The sequence below is a fragment of the Drosophila obscura genome, unplaced genomic scaffold (assembly GCF_018151105.1).
Source record: "Drosophila obscura isolate BZ-5 IFL unplaced genomic scaffold, ASM1815110v1 contig_37, whole genome shotgun sequence".
Lineage (NCBI taxonomy): Eukaryota > Metazoa > Arthropoda > Insecta > Diptera > Drosophilidae > Drosophila > Drosophila obscura.
Window position 1 is genome coordinate 1644445 of NW_024542825.1, and position 18515 is coordinate 1662959.

Genomic DNA, 18515 nt, shown 5'->3' on the forward strand with positions numbered 1-18515 from the left:
GGGAATAATTTAATAAGTCTTCTGGTCTACTCTCGGTGCTGCGAACTAGTTGGACTTCCTTGCAGGCCTCCCCTTCGCGTGAGATTTGTGCTAGAGATTTTTCCTTATAAAGTGGAAGCCACAGTCCAGCTAATCACTTTTACAGATTAAGTTATGTCGGGGGGCGTGTCCGCATCAGTTAATGATATAGCGTTCATCTGAAGCTGCTGCGTGGATTTGCATAGTGCCGGAACTTATTGCAGTTAACGAGTGCAAGCCCGATTATCATGTGGATTTTTTCCAGTTGGCATTAATTGCTACGGATTGTAAATTGCATAAAATATCAAGATTAATACAAGTAATTCCGGGATTAGAAAATTAGAAAAAAATCTTAAGAGAAAAAGATCTTTGCTTAGATATGAAAAATCAGGTAAGAGAACCGTATCAAATAATTATTTTAGAGGCTATAAAAAATTAGATTTTCTTTACGGCTGTAAAGTGATTCTTTAAGATAAATATTAACATTCACCGCCGGCGGCGTGAACCTTAAGAAAAATTAACATATTTTCTATAGCAGTTTAAATTAAAATTAAATTAAATTAAAATTATCTTTATTTTTTTTTTTTTCTGGATTTGGTTGGAAAACCCTCAGTCCTTTGGAATGTAATGTTCCTTACAGAAAACAATTAAGCATTTTAATAATTTTATTATTAGAAATTGTATTCATCATTCTAGATACTATTATCTCCCATTTATAAACAATATTCTCAGCTGTAGGAAGGCCTCTGCTGTTTATTATTTTCCGTGAGCTTTTCTTCCTCTGGAAAGTGTGCTTTCAATCTTCTGTTTTATGACCAAAACTCATACCCCCGGAGCATGTTTCATAGCGCATTTCCATCCATCTTACAGCGCCCCTATCTAGAAACAGTTTTCCTGCCCCATCCATCGGAGTGTTATATGTACAACAGAATCGTCTGCCAAGGCCCCATAAATATGCGTAGACATTAAGCGTTCTTGCGCTATACGAGGAACTCTATGGAAATAATCGAGCTCGAAAAAACTTAACTCAAAAGTAATTAAAAGCGCAGTCAGATGGCCAGCAGTGAAGTTCGTGTGGCACGGTGCATCATGCAAATTTACTAAAGTGTGAAATATTGCAAATGCATGCAGACAGCAGACAGCAGACTGAGGGGCCCGATGGCGATGGCACCACAGGTGGCCACCACCTGCTGCTGGTCCTCCAGACTAATAAATTAACACTCTATTTTCATACAATACTTTTGTTGTTGCTGTTTTAGTTGTTGTTGTGTTCCAGATCGCATGCAAACTGGAATAGAGTTTTCCATCGACTACAATTAGCTATGCATATGAAAGCTTATTTAATTTTTGTTCCAGTTTTGCATCAGCGGCACGCCATAGTCTCTGGGTGGGTTTCGTGGCTGCAAAAATAATATATAACTTTTAGTGGTATATTTTTATTAACTTTAATAAACTAGAAAAGGCGATTAATTGTATTAGCTGAGGGTTGTAAATAATAATAGAAAAATATGGGCAAAGAGTTCAGATACCAGGTATTACCTGGTAAAGGTACAAAGGCACGAAGGATAAAGGAAATGGCCCGACAAATATATCCATCAGATTTGGATATTTTATTACTTATTATTATTAATTTTTATTTATTTTTTTGATTGCAAAAGAATGTCCCTTTCCTATGCCAGCTATGATCTCTACAGCCTTAATTAAATCTCATGGAAACACTTCTAAAAACCTCTTCTGAAAACATATTTCTTTCTGTGACTAGTGCATTAAGAATAAGTTTTACTTGTAGCACTAAAAAAAAATAAAAAAATAAATAAAATAAATATAAATATAAATACAAATATAAAAAATTGTTGTATATTATATATTTTTATATTATTTTTCTAGGTACATATATTATAAGTATATTATATTTTATAATATTCCCATTCTATTATTTAATTCTTTTTGTTGATCTTAAGCAAATCTTAGCCATTTCTCGCTAGTTCCCTTCCTGTGCATATTCCTCGTTGGGGCAAAAGAAAAAAAAACGAAGTGAAATTAGTGAAGCTTATCGGATGACTGCAGGCTGACAGGCTGAAACTTCCGCAACTCTTCGTCTGCCGGGGCTGTGCTGTGCTGTGCTGTACTGTGTTGACAATGGTTCTCAGACACAGTCCAGCAGGACAAACAATGAGCATTAGACATATGTCTGTTCTATCCAACGTTTCCATTTCCAATCTCCACTCCACTCCACTGCTCTCCTGTACTGCCGTAAATAATAAAAGAAATCGTCTTAGGCACGCATCTCAGGCGACTGATGGACATTCTCAAACACACACACACACACAGCGATACATATGTAGAGGACGGGACAGGACAGGACATTTGGACAACGGATGCCCCCCCCCCAACAGGACATCACTTTGAATATAAAGCAAGCGAATAAAACACAGAGCAACGAATGAATGCATGAATGAAGGAACGTGTGGCATAAAAAACACTTCAGAGAGTGGGAGTGGGAGTGGGAGAGGGAGCAGAGAAAATAAAAAAGAATTTCTTATTACACTTATTTTGCTTATCTGCAGCAAAACATTCCCATTCGTTCACACTTCCCCATAGGACTTGTTTCCCACTCTCAGTCGGGCATGGGGGTCCACAGCTCTGAGCTCTCAGGCTTTGGGTTTTCCTCACTTGCTTCCCTTTAATGTTGGCTCCGGGGGTGATGGCTGCTCGCACCCACACATGAAACTCGGACAGACACAAATCCGCTTTTATATTTTCAACTGTCAATCGTCTTTGCAATTTCGCCTTTTTCCATCCCCTGCCCTCCTGCCCTCGTATCCTTCGATCCCCCTTTGTAGGTGTTGGAATTATAATCGAAGTCCAGCAGTTGCCCCCTGCCCCCTCTGAAAGCCTTTCCAAATCGCATTCCTTGCATTATCTTGGCCACACACACACACACGTTAAGAAAGTAAAACTTTTTCTACTCGATTTTACTTGGTTTTTATTTGCGCTTCTTTCTCGCTGCCTTTGGGCCACACAAATTCTAAAGTGAAAATTCCAACAAAAAGTATTTCTTAATGCCCTTTTTTCACTTGACTGACAGGCGGGAGCAGTGTGGAGTGGGAGACACTGAATTGTCTATTATTTGTATTTAGGTTTGGCTTTTCTCTTTCGTTTTTGAAGTTTCCCTTTTGCAATTTGTTGCATACTTTGCGGAGTTACATTTGTTAAATTAATTTCAGCAGGCAGATGGTAATCAAGATCACTATTTGATGGGCACGAGTGCTGCCTTAATCTATTAGGATTTGAAAGCAGGGAAGGTAGCAAAAAAAAAACACTTTGCGGAATTAGCTGGAATTTAATTAACTTTAGTTGTGATTTTGTGTGCTGTTTTTTTTTAAATGGATTTCCTGTTAAATTCTTAAAACTTTCACAACGGGCTACAAATATTTCTGATTTATAGTTAAATACAAAAATTACCAGTATATATCCCTGAATCTTGTTTCATTGCAGGACATTCCATCTCAATGTTGCCCCCTGCTCATTTCCGCCATAAACTTATTCAAATTGCTGCATATTTAGTTTTATGACAGCGCAGCACATAAATCTCTAGACTGAAGCTGGCATGGTATTTCCTGGGGCCAGCCAACTAAGGGTGGTGGGGTGGCTCGATGCTAATGAGCCGCGTCCAGGTCGTGGCCGGATATGGCTTGGCTTTTCCTATGGCTTTCACCTTTTTTTTGTGGTGGTGCGCAGAAAGTTGTGCCAAAGCGCCAACAATGAATCATAAGCAGAGCCAACAGAGCCAGCAGACCCGAGCCACCCATCCAATCACCCAACCAGGCAACCAGGCAACCCACTCGCAGCCTCCAGTGAAGCGTTAGAACTGCCAACTTTGCACAAAATCCATACAGCGGGAATACAGTTGGTGGAGGGGATGGGGTGCCAGCACACACACACACAATATATCTCAGTTTGCCTTGCATGCATAATAATAACAATCATAAAAATTGCGTGGCTGTGTGGCCAAAAAATTATGCATACAATAATCATGGTTCATGGCTGATTTTGCTTTGGCAAAAACTTTTGCTCGGTGGCAGTTTTGCTCGGCATTTGAATTTATGACTAATCAAATGGATATAATTTTTACTAGCCCAAGATTTATGTGCGCTGATTTGTGGTGTTTATGGTGTGGGGTGGAAACGGGGGAACCACAACCCCTATGTAAATTGAAGCTACCCTTAATTTAAATGCAAATGAAGCAGGGTGCGAGAGAAGGGGGTAAGAGCGAAGAAGGGTAGAGGGATAGAGATGCCTGTGCGCTGCAGGGTGTTTCCACTGTTCAATTTTTTATTTAAAATAAAAAATCACTTAAAATGGCTGTTGCTCAAAAATGGAGCTTCCAATTGTGGCCATCTCTTTCGCACATTAAAAAATGGGCGTCGGCTTTTGAAGGTGGTGCAAGAATCAAACTTTATTTGGGGTTGAATTTTTTGGTTTTGAAAAAGGATTTGAGGGCTTCTCTGCTACTATTAAAATGGGGAAATGAGCGGGGCTTCATTTACTGGAAAATAAAATGGAGGTACTCTGATACTAGTCCATAAAACACACGATTTTCAGTTACATTTTTGCAAAATTCACATCGAACAATATGAGAAATTATTGGTAATTGGTAATATAATATAATAATATATATTATATAAATATAAATTTTTATATAATATATAAATATATATAAAATATATAATATAATATAAAAATAATTTTATATTATATATTTTATTATTATTATTATATTATAATATACCTATATTGTATTATATATCATTTTATTATAATTTAATTTTTTTTTTCATTTATTTTATTTATAATTCATAATTTCACCTCCTTCCTATCAGTAAAATGTCGAATCCAGCGCAACTTCTTTCTGCAGCTTTTTAGTCTAACCATTCCCTTTTGAGTACCCCAAAAGTTAATACTTAAATTTTTATTGGCTGTTGCTTTTCTTCGTTTCAAACTGTAGGCGTGTTACCGATTTTTATTCACTCCGGCGTCGCGTCCCATGGCAGGTGCTCCACTACAAAGTGCACACAGTCTGCACTCCAGTGCAAAATATACATATGTACATTCTATGTAGATATATAATAATGTAGCTAGACAGAGCAAATAAAATCGATTTTATGTCACTTGCCATTGCCTCTGGTTCCATGTGTCTGTGTGCAGTAAGCAAAAAGCGAGAGAAACCCAAGTGGAAAAATTCTCTTTGCTTTTCTATGGTTTTTCCCCCTTTTGCGAGGTAAAAGTTTTTTCCTAGGGTTGGGCGGGGGTCGCTTTGCATGTGCTGGAGGAGGGGAGGGTTAGTTCTTGCTTCGGGGCAAGAGCTGAAACAGCATCCAGACTGTGCGTGCACGATAAGAAGTAAGAAAGGAGAGAAAGCAACGACACATGTGGCACGGACACGAAGGGGACGGCAGCGGCAGTGTTGCAAGTCTACATGGGTGTGTGTGTGTGTGAAATCTGTCTGCCTTGCAGCAGGATATCCGGTTGCCAATGTTGCTGCACAGACAGACAGGGGGGGTGGTTTTTTTTTTTTTTTTTTTTTTTTTTTTTTTTTTTTTTTTTTTTTTTTTTTTTTTTTTTTTTTTTTTTTTTTTTTTTTTTTTTTTCTTTCTTTTTTTTTTTTTTTTTTTTCCCCCCTTTTTTATTTTTTCCCCCCCCCCCCCCCCCCCCCAAAAAAAATTTTTTTTTAAGCATAAAAAAAAAGAAACATATTAAACTATTGGTATGGGTTTGAAAAGGCATTCTATAATCGAATCGAATCTCTGTGGTTTGGGGCTCGAGTCGATTGGAGTGGAAAAGTTTCGTTTTGTGTGGTATTTAAATAAAATTAAGCGGAATGAATATGGATGCAACTTGCAGTCAATGGAAAGTTTTGCAAATTGGATTGTCAGTATATATTTATCAACTATTTATTTAATTAAGAAATTTAAGCTGATGCACAAAAGTATCCAAAAATGTCGATTACTTCTTAGTGCACGGCGTTGCATATCTTTTGTTCGTGTAAATTCCTGCGAATTTGAGCATTAGTTTATGGAAAATTGTTCGTAAAATACCCATGAATATTAGACGCTCTTGTCACCCATATTAATCACAAAAATTATAAGAGATTTTATCTTGGACATTTTGTGGAGCAAAAAAAAACCAAAATAATATAGAAAAAGATTTTGTTGTTTGATTTCAAAGTAGGAGTATGAGAAAAATAAATATTTTCCTGCCTGCCTGCCTAAATATGTAAATTCTATGGTTATTACCACGAATTAACTAACGTACAAAAAATTGTAAACAAAACTATTACAAAGGCATTTAAACATAATTTACGAGGCATGCTTTTAGGCGAAACTTTCAATTTGCGCAACTGTCCAAAGATGAGACGCGTTTTGCCATTGAATTTTATGCGCAACGAATAACGTAAGAATTACACAAAAAAAATTGCCAACTGATGAGCAGCTTTTAGTGGTAATGTCTCAAAATGTCTCAGCAGCGTCAGAGCGGTGCGTTCTGCTGACCAGCAAAAAAGCAAAAAAGAGAAGCAAAATATAACCAAAAAACAGCACATAAAATCTACAGCTGCATAAAAACCTCTTTCAATTAACATAAAATTAGCATTTCAATTCAATTTATTTTTATATACGAGCCGGGCAGGGGGTGGAGGCAATGTGGCCTGGACCCAGACCCGTGCAAATGGGTTGAAGTTATTTACGCGTTTTCGGTTTTGGGGTCCAAAGACAAACATTTACATTCCCACAGCGAGAGAGCGAGAGGACAGAGATATGCTGCCGCAGAGGGTGGGAAAATTCATGGCAGTATTTCGGGCTGTGTGGGTGGCGGGAAATGTAAGTGGTCATAATAATAAAAATAATGATGCCCGCAATAAAGCTGATTCAAGTCCTCTCTACGGCCGGACAGCTTCAGGAGCGAGCTGGTTATTGGCTCGATAGGCCTGGGACATTTGGCGCGGCGACGAGTGCCGTCGACGATTTGCGTAAAAAATGGGCAAGGTCCTTGCGCAGATAAAAAAGCAAACACCAGCAAAGGAAATGGTAGAAAAAGAAACAAACAAAAATCCGAGGGGGAAATGGGAAATGGTCAAATGGCCAAAAAGACTCACTGCCAAAACGAAAATTTTCTTGCGAATCAGCGTATTTTTCATGCTGCAGCGATTATTCACGAGCGCGCATTGGGGCTCGTGTCTCAACGGAATTGGCATGAAAATACACTTGGCGAAATTTAAAGGAGGATCTATGGAGAGATGGAAATAGACAAGAAAAGGGTTGCTAACCCTGCAAGTTCAATGGAAAAATATAAAAAGATTCATTAAGATGAGACTTGTTAATTATTAATAATGAATATAAATTAAATTATTATTTTTATAATTATTATTATTAATTGTAATAATTCTTATAATTTGTGATTTTAATTTGCTTAAGTTAAAGTTTCTTTTAATTGAATTGTGAACGTTGTGAGCTGCTCTATTTGCCGCGACTCTACTTTTATACCCGGTATTCACTCAGTATATATGGGAGCTTATGATTTATGTGAAATTTTAAAATATTTTATATTTAAATATTTGTTTTCCACGTACATATCTTTATATATATATTTTTTTTGTTATTAAGTCACTTTCAACCGTGATTAGTTGAAAGATTTATTTGGCCTTCACGTCTGACACGAGTTAACGCCACCTCCTATATATAAAACTTGCATATATCGATAGTCGATCGTTGAACAAGAAACATCTCTGTAACACAGTTGACTGGCTGACAGCAATGTGTCAAATTTCAAAGCGAAATCCAAACAAACAACAAATTATTCATTAAACTCCGAAACTTTCCACAATGTACAGCTCCGAATGCTGCTCCGTTGACGGGATCTCCAGTGGGGATTCTGGGGATTCCAGTGAAGGTGCGAACAAAAAACTGATGAAGATCCATGACAACAAAAAGAAGGCAATAAATTCAAATGCAAATTCGAAGCCACTGTCTGAACACTTGATGCAGTATTTGGATATGGGCATTCCTCCTGGTCCCTGGCTGCGCTGCCGACACATCCTGGTGCACTATGGTCCCCGGACACACGCACTAGCCAAGCACGCGAATCGCAGTGAGTCGCAGGCCCGCAAAATGATCGAGAACGCCCGCCGGCTGATAGTAAGCGGCCGCGTGGACTTTGCAGCCGTTGCAATGGCCATCTCGGAGTGCTGCTCTGCTCGCAAGGGCGGAGACATTGGCATCTTCAAGGCACTGCAAGTGCGGTCTGAGTTTCGCCGGCAAGTGCTGGCCCTAAACGTCAACGAGCTGTCGCCCGTTTTCAGCACCACGCAGGGACTGCAGCTCGTGCTCCGCACACACCCCACAGACGATAGTGTGCCAGCGACTGAGCGCGCCAAAAGTCGTCGCATGAGAAAGATTTCCAGCATAAATTCTATCGGATCATTCAAAGAGGGCCTTAAACGACATGCAAAGGCAGCAGGAAAAACAGTCAGCAGACGCAAAATACCAGAGGAGTCCAGAGGATCAGAGAACGATGACGATTACTCCTCTGATTTCTGGTCTCCTCAATCGTCGGCGATGCATCTGCCTGTTGAAGAAGCTGTTACTGAGCTGGATCGCATTGAAGCCCGTGAAATGAAATTGATGTGGGGCGAGCAGCTGGCAGACAGTGTCGATAATTTGGAGTACAAACAGCAGCAGCGGTGGATCGAGGACAATCTGTGTGAGCAGATCAAAGACATTCAGCTGGTGAAGTCTGGTGGCACGAGGGTCAAGATCATTGACCGTGATGACAATGGCGAAATTGTTGTTTCTTTTCAAAATATGATCATTACGAAAATGCCCAAAAACGAACAGAAAATGTTGCTAAAACCCACGCACACACAGTCACAGACACAGTCACAACACAAGAAGACCCTTGATTAAAGTGCAGAACTTAAAACAAAGCAAACGAATAAATTGTATATGCTTAATCGATATCTATTTTGTATTTTTATGCTCACACATACTGCGGCTTGATGGCAAATTCTTGGGCATTCTCTTTTGCAGCATTCGCTTGTGCGTCTCGAGTCCAGGCGTTTAAATGCTGCTTTATGTGGGCTGCCAAGCGAGGATTCGTTGGTTCGCTGTTGGGAAATTTGCGACAGCAAGTCCGCATCTGTTAGTTCATGGGGGGATATGGGGGGATGTGGTTCTTATTTGACTCAAGAAATATAGAGAGTGAGCAGAAAATACCGTCAGCTGATCCCCCGCCAATTTCCCTTTCTACATATTTGTATAGCAATCCCTTTTTATTTTATGTATTCATGGAATAATCTCTTGGAATATTGCTCATCGTGCTGCTGCCATAGAAATTTAATTAAATAATTTAAGAACATAACGAAATAAATTAAATGAAATTAAATTAAATATAAATTTTTGCTCTACATTTCACTGATATATTCACACTTCATATATTGCCCAGAATTTTCGCACTGTGTAGAGAACAAACCTACGCCTCATACCGATATTCGCCCAATCCCAATACCAAACACCCCAGCCCGCGTCGTACATCTCGAGCAAAGTGTCATAAATTCATAATAACGCAAATAAGCACCGGTCAGGGCAGCTCAGGGCAGGGCACTACCAGAACGCAAAACTTATCGGAAGCATCTAAATCGGTCGAACGGCGTGTGGTGTGTGTGGTACCCAGCCAAAGCCAAAGGACACCCAAGCCAGGAGCAGGAACAGGAACAGGCACAGGAGTGCCATAGGCATTCTGCCAATAACAAACATCGATGGGCTCTCCGCTGAGTGTGTGTGTATATAGCGGCAAATACGTTTTTTACGACTTTATGCTAAGCACTTTTTATGCATAAAAAGCAAAAGAAAAGGAGAACGAGAACGAGCGAAATATACCAGGCAAGGAAGGGACGGAAAAACAACCACCAATGGCGGAAGATGATGATGATGGGTGATGCGAGATGCGAGATGGGAGGGAAACCACCACGCAGCATCGGCATCAGCACCAGCAACAGACATAACCGTTATTTTCCTCTCGGACGGGTCCTTATTTATGCGTTTTTTAGTATGGTAAGCACACACACACACACACAAACACACACACAGTCTCATTCAAAGATATCCTTTCAGCGCTCGGGGGTCCTTGAGGCGTATGTAAAAAGCAAATGCGAATGCCGGACCGGAGCGGAGCGGACGGACCGGACCGACCGTGGCAAGTGCGCTTTTGCCTTTTATGCTTTGGGTAATATATTGAAAATAGCTGTCCAGTGTAATAAAATGTATCTTTCCCTCTGTGTGTGTGTGTGTGTGTGTGTGTGGGTATCCTCTATATGTGTACGTGCGTTTGTATGCATATCAATAAAAATGCCAAATGTGAAAAGCAAAAGCAACAGCCACGCCACAAACGAAACTCAATTTGCTTACTTGTGGCACAGTGGTCGGAAACGTGATTAAAAGTTGAAGAATTCTTAAGTCTTAAATAGCAGTGAACTATTGTTAACAACTAAGACTAATTCTATAACTAAGTCATATTAAAAAGATGGCAAAAATCACAGTATGTTTTTTTTTTGCAAATTATTTTGTTTTTGAAACTTTGTAATAAAAGGGAGCTAGCCAAAAGAAGAAGAAGAGCGAAGAGAAGAAAGCGCATGAAATGCTCTCTCACTCATTCTTTTAGGACCTGTAAATGTACACCTCCTTTAATACTAAGCCACACTGGAAGAGAGAGACAAAGAGTAAGAGAAATATGTTCTCGTAGCTTCAACAGAATTGAAAGCCATTGAGCAATTTTAACAAATTTTCTTTACTATTATTATTATTATTAAATGTAGCATGTAGTCATATAATTTTCAAATTTTATTGTTTTAAGTTTTTCTTTTAATTTGTATGATAAATCACAATTCTGTTTTTCTTCCATGCCACTGTGCACTTAGCCCGTGAGTGCGCTGACCAAGGACTCTCCCTCAAACTATACACTACACACTACAATATATTTGGGTAGTATGTGTCCTTCTTGCTTACATCCATTGTCATCATGTTTGTCCATTCGGGCATCCCCTTGTCCATGTCTGAGGCTATGTTTTTGAATTGCTGCTCAATGAAATTGCATCGATGATTATGTTGATTTTTTCTTTCTATTTTGCTATTTTTCTATTTTTGCTTTCAGCTTGGCTGTTCCATTTTTTTTGCTTTGCTGCAACAGTTTTTATGTTCATAAATAAGAAACGTGCATGGAAATGTCCAAGCTTTGAATAATTTATTGTATTGGAACAATCAAACAGAACAAAGACAGATGCGTCATGCAATCTTATATATTATGGTGTTTGGGTAGGGGTGTATGGCTTTTGGGGTTCGCAGTTGAATGAATGAAAATGTGCTGCGATATGCATAAATAGCGAAAGAAGATTAGACAAAGAGATGACCATGTGGCATAGAAATAAACTGAATGGAACTTTGAATATTACAACGAAGTGTTCAACAGCCACTTTAAACTTTGCCATGACATTTCTGGCTATTCCCTGCTTGCCTTATGAAACGCCAAGGCTCCCCTTAGTATGCCCCGTAAACCGCAATGAAATATTGTCAAATTCCCAGATTATTCACATTTCACCCCTCTGAAAACTGAATGAACATTTGCAACACCCCATACCACATATGCCAAGCACACGTAACTAATACAAAATAGATTTAAATTCCATTTTGGGCAGCATTAGCACTTTGGGTCAGCACACAACAGGACACAGGCCGCATAAGTCCCCCCCTGGAGACCGAATGGGAGGCGTTTGCACAAATTTATTCCTTAAGTGTTTCCATAAAAAAAAAGAAATGCATGAAAATTTGTGTGAAAATCTCATGCTGAAATTTTTGTGCGAATAATTTAGAAAATGTTTCAAAATAAATATTGCTCTTCGAGTGTGGAACGAATTTTTGGGACTGAGTGAGTGTATTTTGCTAATGTAAAACGAATTCGCAATTCATTCATTCATACAAAAATATATATACGAGCATTCCCCTTGCCCAACCCTCGAGCTGTACTTTATTTTCCTTTTTTGCAAAAAGAGAAAATAAATTTACAAATAAAATTCCAAACACACAACAACAACAACAACAACAAAAAGGGCAAGGGGTCCATGTGAAGGTGGAAACAATCTAACCACAAAAGTCCAGTAAAAAATTGTTGCAATGTCCAGCAGCATTTGGTAGGGTGTCTGGCTGTAAATCCCACATGAAAGATTACCCAGAGACAACCCCAGAGCCAGACATGCGAGGGGTTGGAATAAAAAGATGAATAAAATGTAAAAAATAACCTCAGAAAAAGAAATGTATGGCCACGGGCGAGTTTTTCCATGTTAACAGTGTTTTTTTTTCCGCCTCGTCTCGACCCCATGAGGGTACAGAACTTTGACATGTTATTATGCTGAAATAATTTTATAATTTATTTATTTTTTTGTTGTTGTTGTTGTTGTTATCCCTGTTTCATTTTTTGTGCCATTTGCCATTCGTTACGCCTGCCATGTGCCATGAGACCCCAAGCCCCTGACATCTGAGTAAGCTTCAGCATTCGCCATTTGGGGGAGCTTCTTTTATTCCTTGCGGTCCACATGAGGTTGATGATGCGCCCACACAACTGAATGCCACTGAATGGGGAATGCTGATGGCAGCAGCATCCAGGCGACATCAGGCATCAGAGTGACATTTCAGCATTTCCTGTTTTTGTGTCTCTTTTGAGGGCAGACAATTGTGAAAAATATTTGAGAAATATTTGTGTAGCTGAGAGTGGGTTGTGGAATGTAAGGGGTAATGCTACCAGTGGGTTAGGGCTATAAAAAAATTGCTTAAATATTAAAGAATATTTAATCCATTAAACATATATGAAATCGGGAATAAAAGACTAGGATTGACAGGCTTTATATATAGATTTTGTCGTGTCTAAGGCAGCTATTTTGGTGTACATATATGGTACTATAAACCCTCCAAAGGACGTAAGGCTAGTAATATAATGGATTTGAATAGATAATAATAAGATAATAGATAAAAACCCCACTAGATTAGGAACTAGCATTTAAAAAACCTAAGCCAATAAATATATCAGCTTAATTAAGAGCCTAAACCTACAGGTATTTTCTTCTGCATAATTAGAAAAGAAATATCAAGAGTCTCTTGCAATACTATTTACCAAGAAATCCCAGCCAATCCCAGCCAAACAAATGTTTGTATTAATTTTTAAGCGAATATAAAAAGTAAGAAATAAGCAATAACATTTTCGAACCCCATTCTAAGTTGCCTAAGTTTACTCGACCAATCTCAGAACTGTTGCTGCTGCTGGTTGCTGTGTTGACCTCTGTGTTGACCCTGCTGTAAGTTCCAACCATAACTTTTCAAATTAAATTACCAAACGCTGGTCTGGCTGAATGAAAAACCATTCCATTCCATTCCATACGCAACATTACGCAATTGAAAATCGAATTGTATTTTTTTTTTTTTTTGGCATTTCAGGCCGCAACATTTTGCCGACAAATTAGATTTTACAATTCCAGATATCCAGGCGGACAGGCCATAAAAAAATTGCATTTATGTGGCAGGCAGCAAGAGAGAATCGAACCCCAGAGTACAATAAAAACGAGGAAGGCAAAAACCCTGAGACTAAGGAGAGGCAAAAACTTTTCCTGATTACATTTACTGGCGCGAGGGCAGGCAGGAAAGTTTAAGTGGCTTGCCAGAAATTTACATAAAGTCAATCAATCATGGCATTTGCCCAACGCCATTTTGCATGTGCGGAGAGTCCTTCTGGGGTCCCAGACACTTGTGAGATTTCATTAATATCAAGTTGTGTGTGTGTGGGGGATTGGCTGGGGGGGGCTGCTGCTCCTTCCTTATATCGAGATTAGCATTTCGTCGCTGCCCCATGAGCTTGCATAATAAACGAGGACCAAACAAGGACCAAGTCTCACCGAAGGGTGTCATGATGAATGACTGCTGCTGCTGCGCTGTCCAGTACGGTCAGACTGTTCCCTCTTGTCTGGCATCTCTTGATCCTCCTTCATTGTCCTTTGCCATGGGGCCCATCATTTTTCATGCGTTTAAAAAAAGACTGCGGCCAAGGGAAACAAACAGAAAATGGCAACAGAATAAGAAGAATAGTTACAGTAGCCCCGCCCAGTAGCCCGCTGGTCAGTCAGTGGCAGCTGAAAAACTGTTCAAATTTGATTTACTCACTTGATTACTGGCCAAATGGAGTGGAGATATATTCCCCTGTCTCCGTATACAGATTTTAGCCCCCGAAGGCCTTTGTTTGCCCAATTGTCGAGTGGCGTGTAATTTGCGTAAAAATGTCATATTCATATTCCAGCTTGAATTTCTGATGTTGATTGATGAGCTCGGGGGCAACTCAAGTGGCAAGCGGCCTCCTCAAGTTATTTGAAGAGCTAAAAACACTTCAATTTTTGCTATAGAAAGTGGCAAAAATTTGGGATTATTTGAGGAGAACTTACGGACTTAAAGTGAGAGTGGAATTAAAATAATACAAAATATTTTTAAATGTATGAAAATTCTTTGAAAATAAAAAATAATATATAAATAGTACATTAGCTTAATGAATGCGAATCCCAAAAGCCACACAAAACTTTGGAGAATTATTTGAGGAAAATATAAGAGCTTAAAGTGAGGTTGGAATTAAAATAATAAAAAATATTTTTGAATGTAAGAAAAATTCTTTTAAAATACAAAATAAAAATAGTACATTAGCTTAATGAATGCGTTGCCGTAAGCAACCACAAAACTTTTTATATAACTAAAAATCCCTAGCTATTTTTTATGCCCCAACCTACCCAATAGAAAAGAAAAACCAGCAGCTAAAAATCAAATAAAAATCTACCCAGAGTCGAAAATGAAAGTTCTACAAGAGGGTCCTTGTACATTTGATGTACTACTTTGTGTGTGTGTGTGTCAGGAGCAATAACAACAGGAACACTTTTGACCCTAAGAGCAAAGAAAAGGCAAAGAAAACAAGACACATGGCAAATGTAATTTAAAATTTAGAAATGAAATGAAAGAAATAAAAGAAATGGCAGGAACTTGTGCCAGCTCCCTACACACAAAAAAAGGACACACGCCTGATTGGCACGCACATGACACGAACAGAAATATATAGTCAGTATATACATACATACATATATATTTTATATACAATACAAAGTCATTTGTTGGCGCATTTCTGTTTCAACTTTCTTCTTTTTTTCATTGCTGGCTTTTTGTTCATTTCAAAATAAAAAGGAAGCAAGCCAAAAAATTTCGACAGGTCCTTGCCAGCAACAATGTAATGAAATTGACTTATATATAAAGTAAGTATATATATGTATATAGCTGAGATGTGTGTGTGAGCTGTCTTATCGGCAGGCCAAGCCATCCTTGTGCTCATCCTCTGGCCCGTTTCGATCCGTTCCCAATTTCAATTCTCATTCGCTCCCTGGCAGCATTCGCCACTCGTGTGTCTATTCATGTCTGTGCTAATTTCTACGCATTTTCCTCTGCTTTTGACTTTTTCCCCCACTCGCATACTTTCTCTTGGGGGTGTAGCATTACCACGTGGTAGGAGAGCGCGGGGGTGCAAAAATAAAAATCCAAGTTGATTACTCAGGCATTCAAAAGGCATTTTGATTAGTCGCAAAAGTGGCAGGGCTGACAAGTGGAGCTGCTCTGCTGGCTCTGCTGCCATTTTACTTTTAATTTGAACTTTGGATTGGCATTGCGATTGCGTTTGAGGCAGAAAAAAGCTTTTCATCCGTCCGGATTTCGCTGTATTGCTGCAAAGTGTGTAAAATGAACATTCCGCCTGAAAAGGTTTGCTTACAAATCAAAGAAATATTTTGAGCACAACTGTACTTTCTTTTTCAGTGAATTCTTTATCCGCAGGCCTTTTGAGGCAGCTGTACCTACGAGTATAAGTCAAATGTCTGCCTTTTGAGGTAAGAAAATTAATTTAAAAAAATTAATTTGTAGCCACTAAAATAAATCATTCACATTTTCCCTTCACAATTATAATTTGAAACCCTCTCTTTTTTGCTCTTTTTAAATATTAAATAATAATAAAGATATTAAATATATTAAATATTAAATAATTAAATTTTCCCATTTTTTCCCTAACAATTCTAATTTTAAACCCTCTTCTTGGCTCTTCCCATCTTTTGAGGCAACTGTACTGTACTGTCTATGGACAACGTTTTACCAATATTTATTTAGCCCATTTTGGGAATTGTAAAAAACTCACAAACTTTCGGTTGATCAGCATTGATATTGAAGTTTATTTTGTTGTGCTGTTGGTCTTTTATATTCAGCATGGCATATATTGGCACAAGACAAATAATCGTAGCCCACCACGCAAACCCCCCACACCCAATTCCATGCTCTACGCTGGTCTTGTGTCTCCTTGCAGTGTAAATAAAATGTTGCAAAAATTGTTGCCTCTTTTTGTGTGGAGAAATTGTCAGTTGGAGAGAGGTTTGAGTTTGAGTTGGACTCTGAGGTTCGTTTTCTTGTGTTCTACGGTTCGTTGCACGCTGCCACTGATTGGACACATGTCGGCTGTGAAAAATCTCCAGGCAGCGGAGGAGGTGGTGTACGGACAGCTTTGAATGTGGCACGTGTGTGTGTGTGGGTTTGGTGTTTTTCTTTTAGTTCGGGGCTGCCATATAATGAGACATTTATTTAAAAAGAACAATTTTGAAGGGCCACGGCCACGGCCAATACATATTCTGACATATTCCGGCTCCAGGGCTGACAGTTACCGATACTTTTAGAATCCCAAACCAAAGCCAGAAACGTGTCCTGCTTTGCTAAGCAATTTTCGACGACGGCATTGAGCCATTAAATTAGTTAATGTTGCAGCATTTGTCATTTTAAATATATCGCGGATAAATGTATAAATATATATACATATATAAATATAACATAATCCAAGCAGATAACTAACAAAGAAAACATATTATTTTTGGGATACTTTTAAGCGTGTTTGGACTTAAGCAATATTTGTTTTGGGTTTAAAATAAAATAAAATATATAAAAAAATATATATAAAATAAAATAAAATCTAGCAATCATAGTTTTGTATTTGGTTTATTTACAATTAAGTAACTCAACATTTTGCGCCCAACCCAACACTGCCTGCTGCCCCTTTGCACCCTTTTAGTCATCGTTGGTAAAACAAATTCATCTATCATCTCTCATGCAATTGTCGCCGCCACTCTCCCCTCCCTGGCTGACTGAAACATTCATAATTTTCAGAGAAATTAGTGCGAAATCAATCAAGCACAATATTCGTATTCGATTTGTGGATTTGCCGCCTCATCGTCGCCCCGTGGACGCCATGGCGAGTGTTAATGAAAGAGTTGAACAAAAGAGTTGAAAATTCGCATATCGTTTTGGTGTATAGATTTTTGTGTCATGCTCATCGTGGCCAAAGTTTTCTCGGTAATTTGAGCATTAACCCCTTATCGCCCGCGCAGTCAAATGGGTGGCGGGGGGGCGACATTCATTAACTGCCCCCCCACAAAAATGTAATTAATCTCTTTCGCTCTCCCTCTCTGAATATACATAGCAGCAAGCAACCCCCTTGGCTGTGCTGTGGCAGTTGCATGTTGTAAATTAGATTTTCGTTCGTCATGACAACCCCTCTTCTGCGCTGGAGGGTTGCAGCAGCAGCAGCAGCAGCCTCTACTCGTTTGAATGCAAAACTGTTTTTGGTCATTAACCTGTCTGAAGCACTTTGCACGAAACTTTGCGATTTTCTTACCCCTGAGATGAGAGTACAGCGAAATGCTTTCAGCATTCAAAGTTTTCCAACCCTAAACTACACGCAGCGAGTTTCCTTTCCACACTGTCATCATCCATGCAACGGCAGCGGCAACGGGCAGCCGCCATCTTTGGCTTTGCTGCCCGCTCGCTCCCAGCGAAACTTCCTTAATGAACTTTAAGCAGAGTGAAGCAAGTCTGGGCACGGGTGGGAACCACACACACAAAAGGGTTAAGCAAGTGTTAAAGGATGGGCTGGAAACATGGCGTGGGGGCAGAGAGTCATCAATCATATTTGCTGCTGCATAGCTGAATCATTTACGCTGCTCAGTTCTTGGTTTACTTAATGGGCTTGTCGCTAAAAGGGCGGGGGATTAAGTTCGATAAGGCAAAGCGGACTATGCCCAGATGAAAGAAAGTCTGTTGGAAATTTTGGATGTGTTTTGGGAATATAAATTGCAGATTTTTGTCAAAGAGTTGCAAGGGAAAGGAGTCTAAGCGGAGAGAGTCCTGCATGGGAAACTTAAAATTACAACTACAACGAGAGGGAATGCTGCAGTATTCATTTTGTATTTCATTTCTGTTTCCTCTTGTGCAACAGAAGTGAAATAAATATGGAAAAATTGGGAATTCTTTACTTAAAATTTTAAGCTTAAGATAATTAAAGAAATAAAT

At 39.0% G+C, this 18515-nt stretch overlaps 1 protein-coding gene across 1 annotated transcript; it reads left to right on the top strand.

Annotated features, from left to right (window-relative positions):
* Positions 1 to 7836: 7836 nt before the first annotated feature.
* LOC111079796 lies at positions 7837 to 9029 on the top strand. Its single transcript, XM_022375103.2, has one exon. It carries the CDS (start codon positions 7899 to 7901, stop codon positions 8976 to 8978), a length of 1080 nt encoding a protein of 359 aa, XP_022230795.2. The 5' UTR covers positions 7837 to 7898; the 3' UTR covers positions 8979 to 9029.
* The last annotated feature ends 9486 nt before the right edge of the window (positions 9030 to 18515 follow it).

Excerpts from the sequence above, each read along its gene's own strand:
- LOC111079796 (XM_022375103.2), top strand. The coding sequence starts at position 7,899 with ATGTACAGCTCCGAATGCTGCTCCGTTGACGGGATCTCCAGTGGGGAT.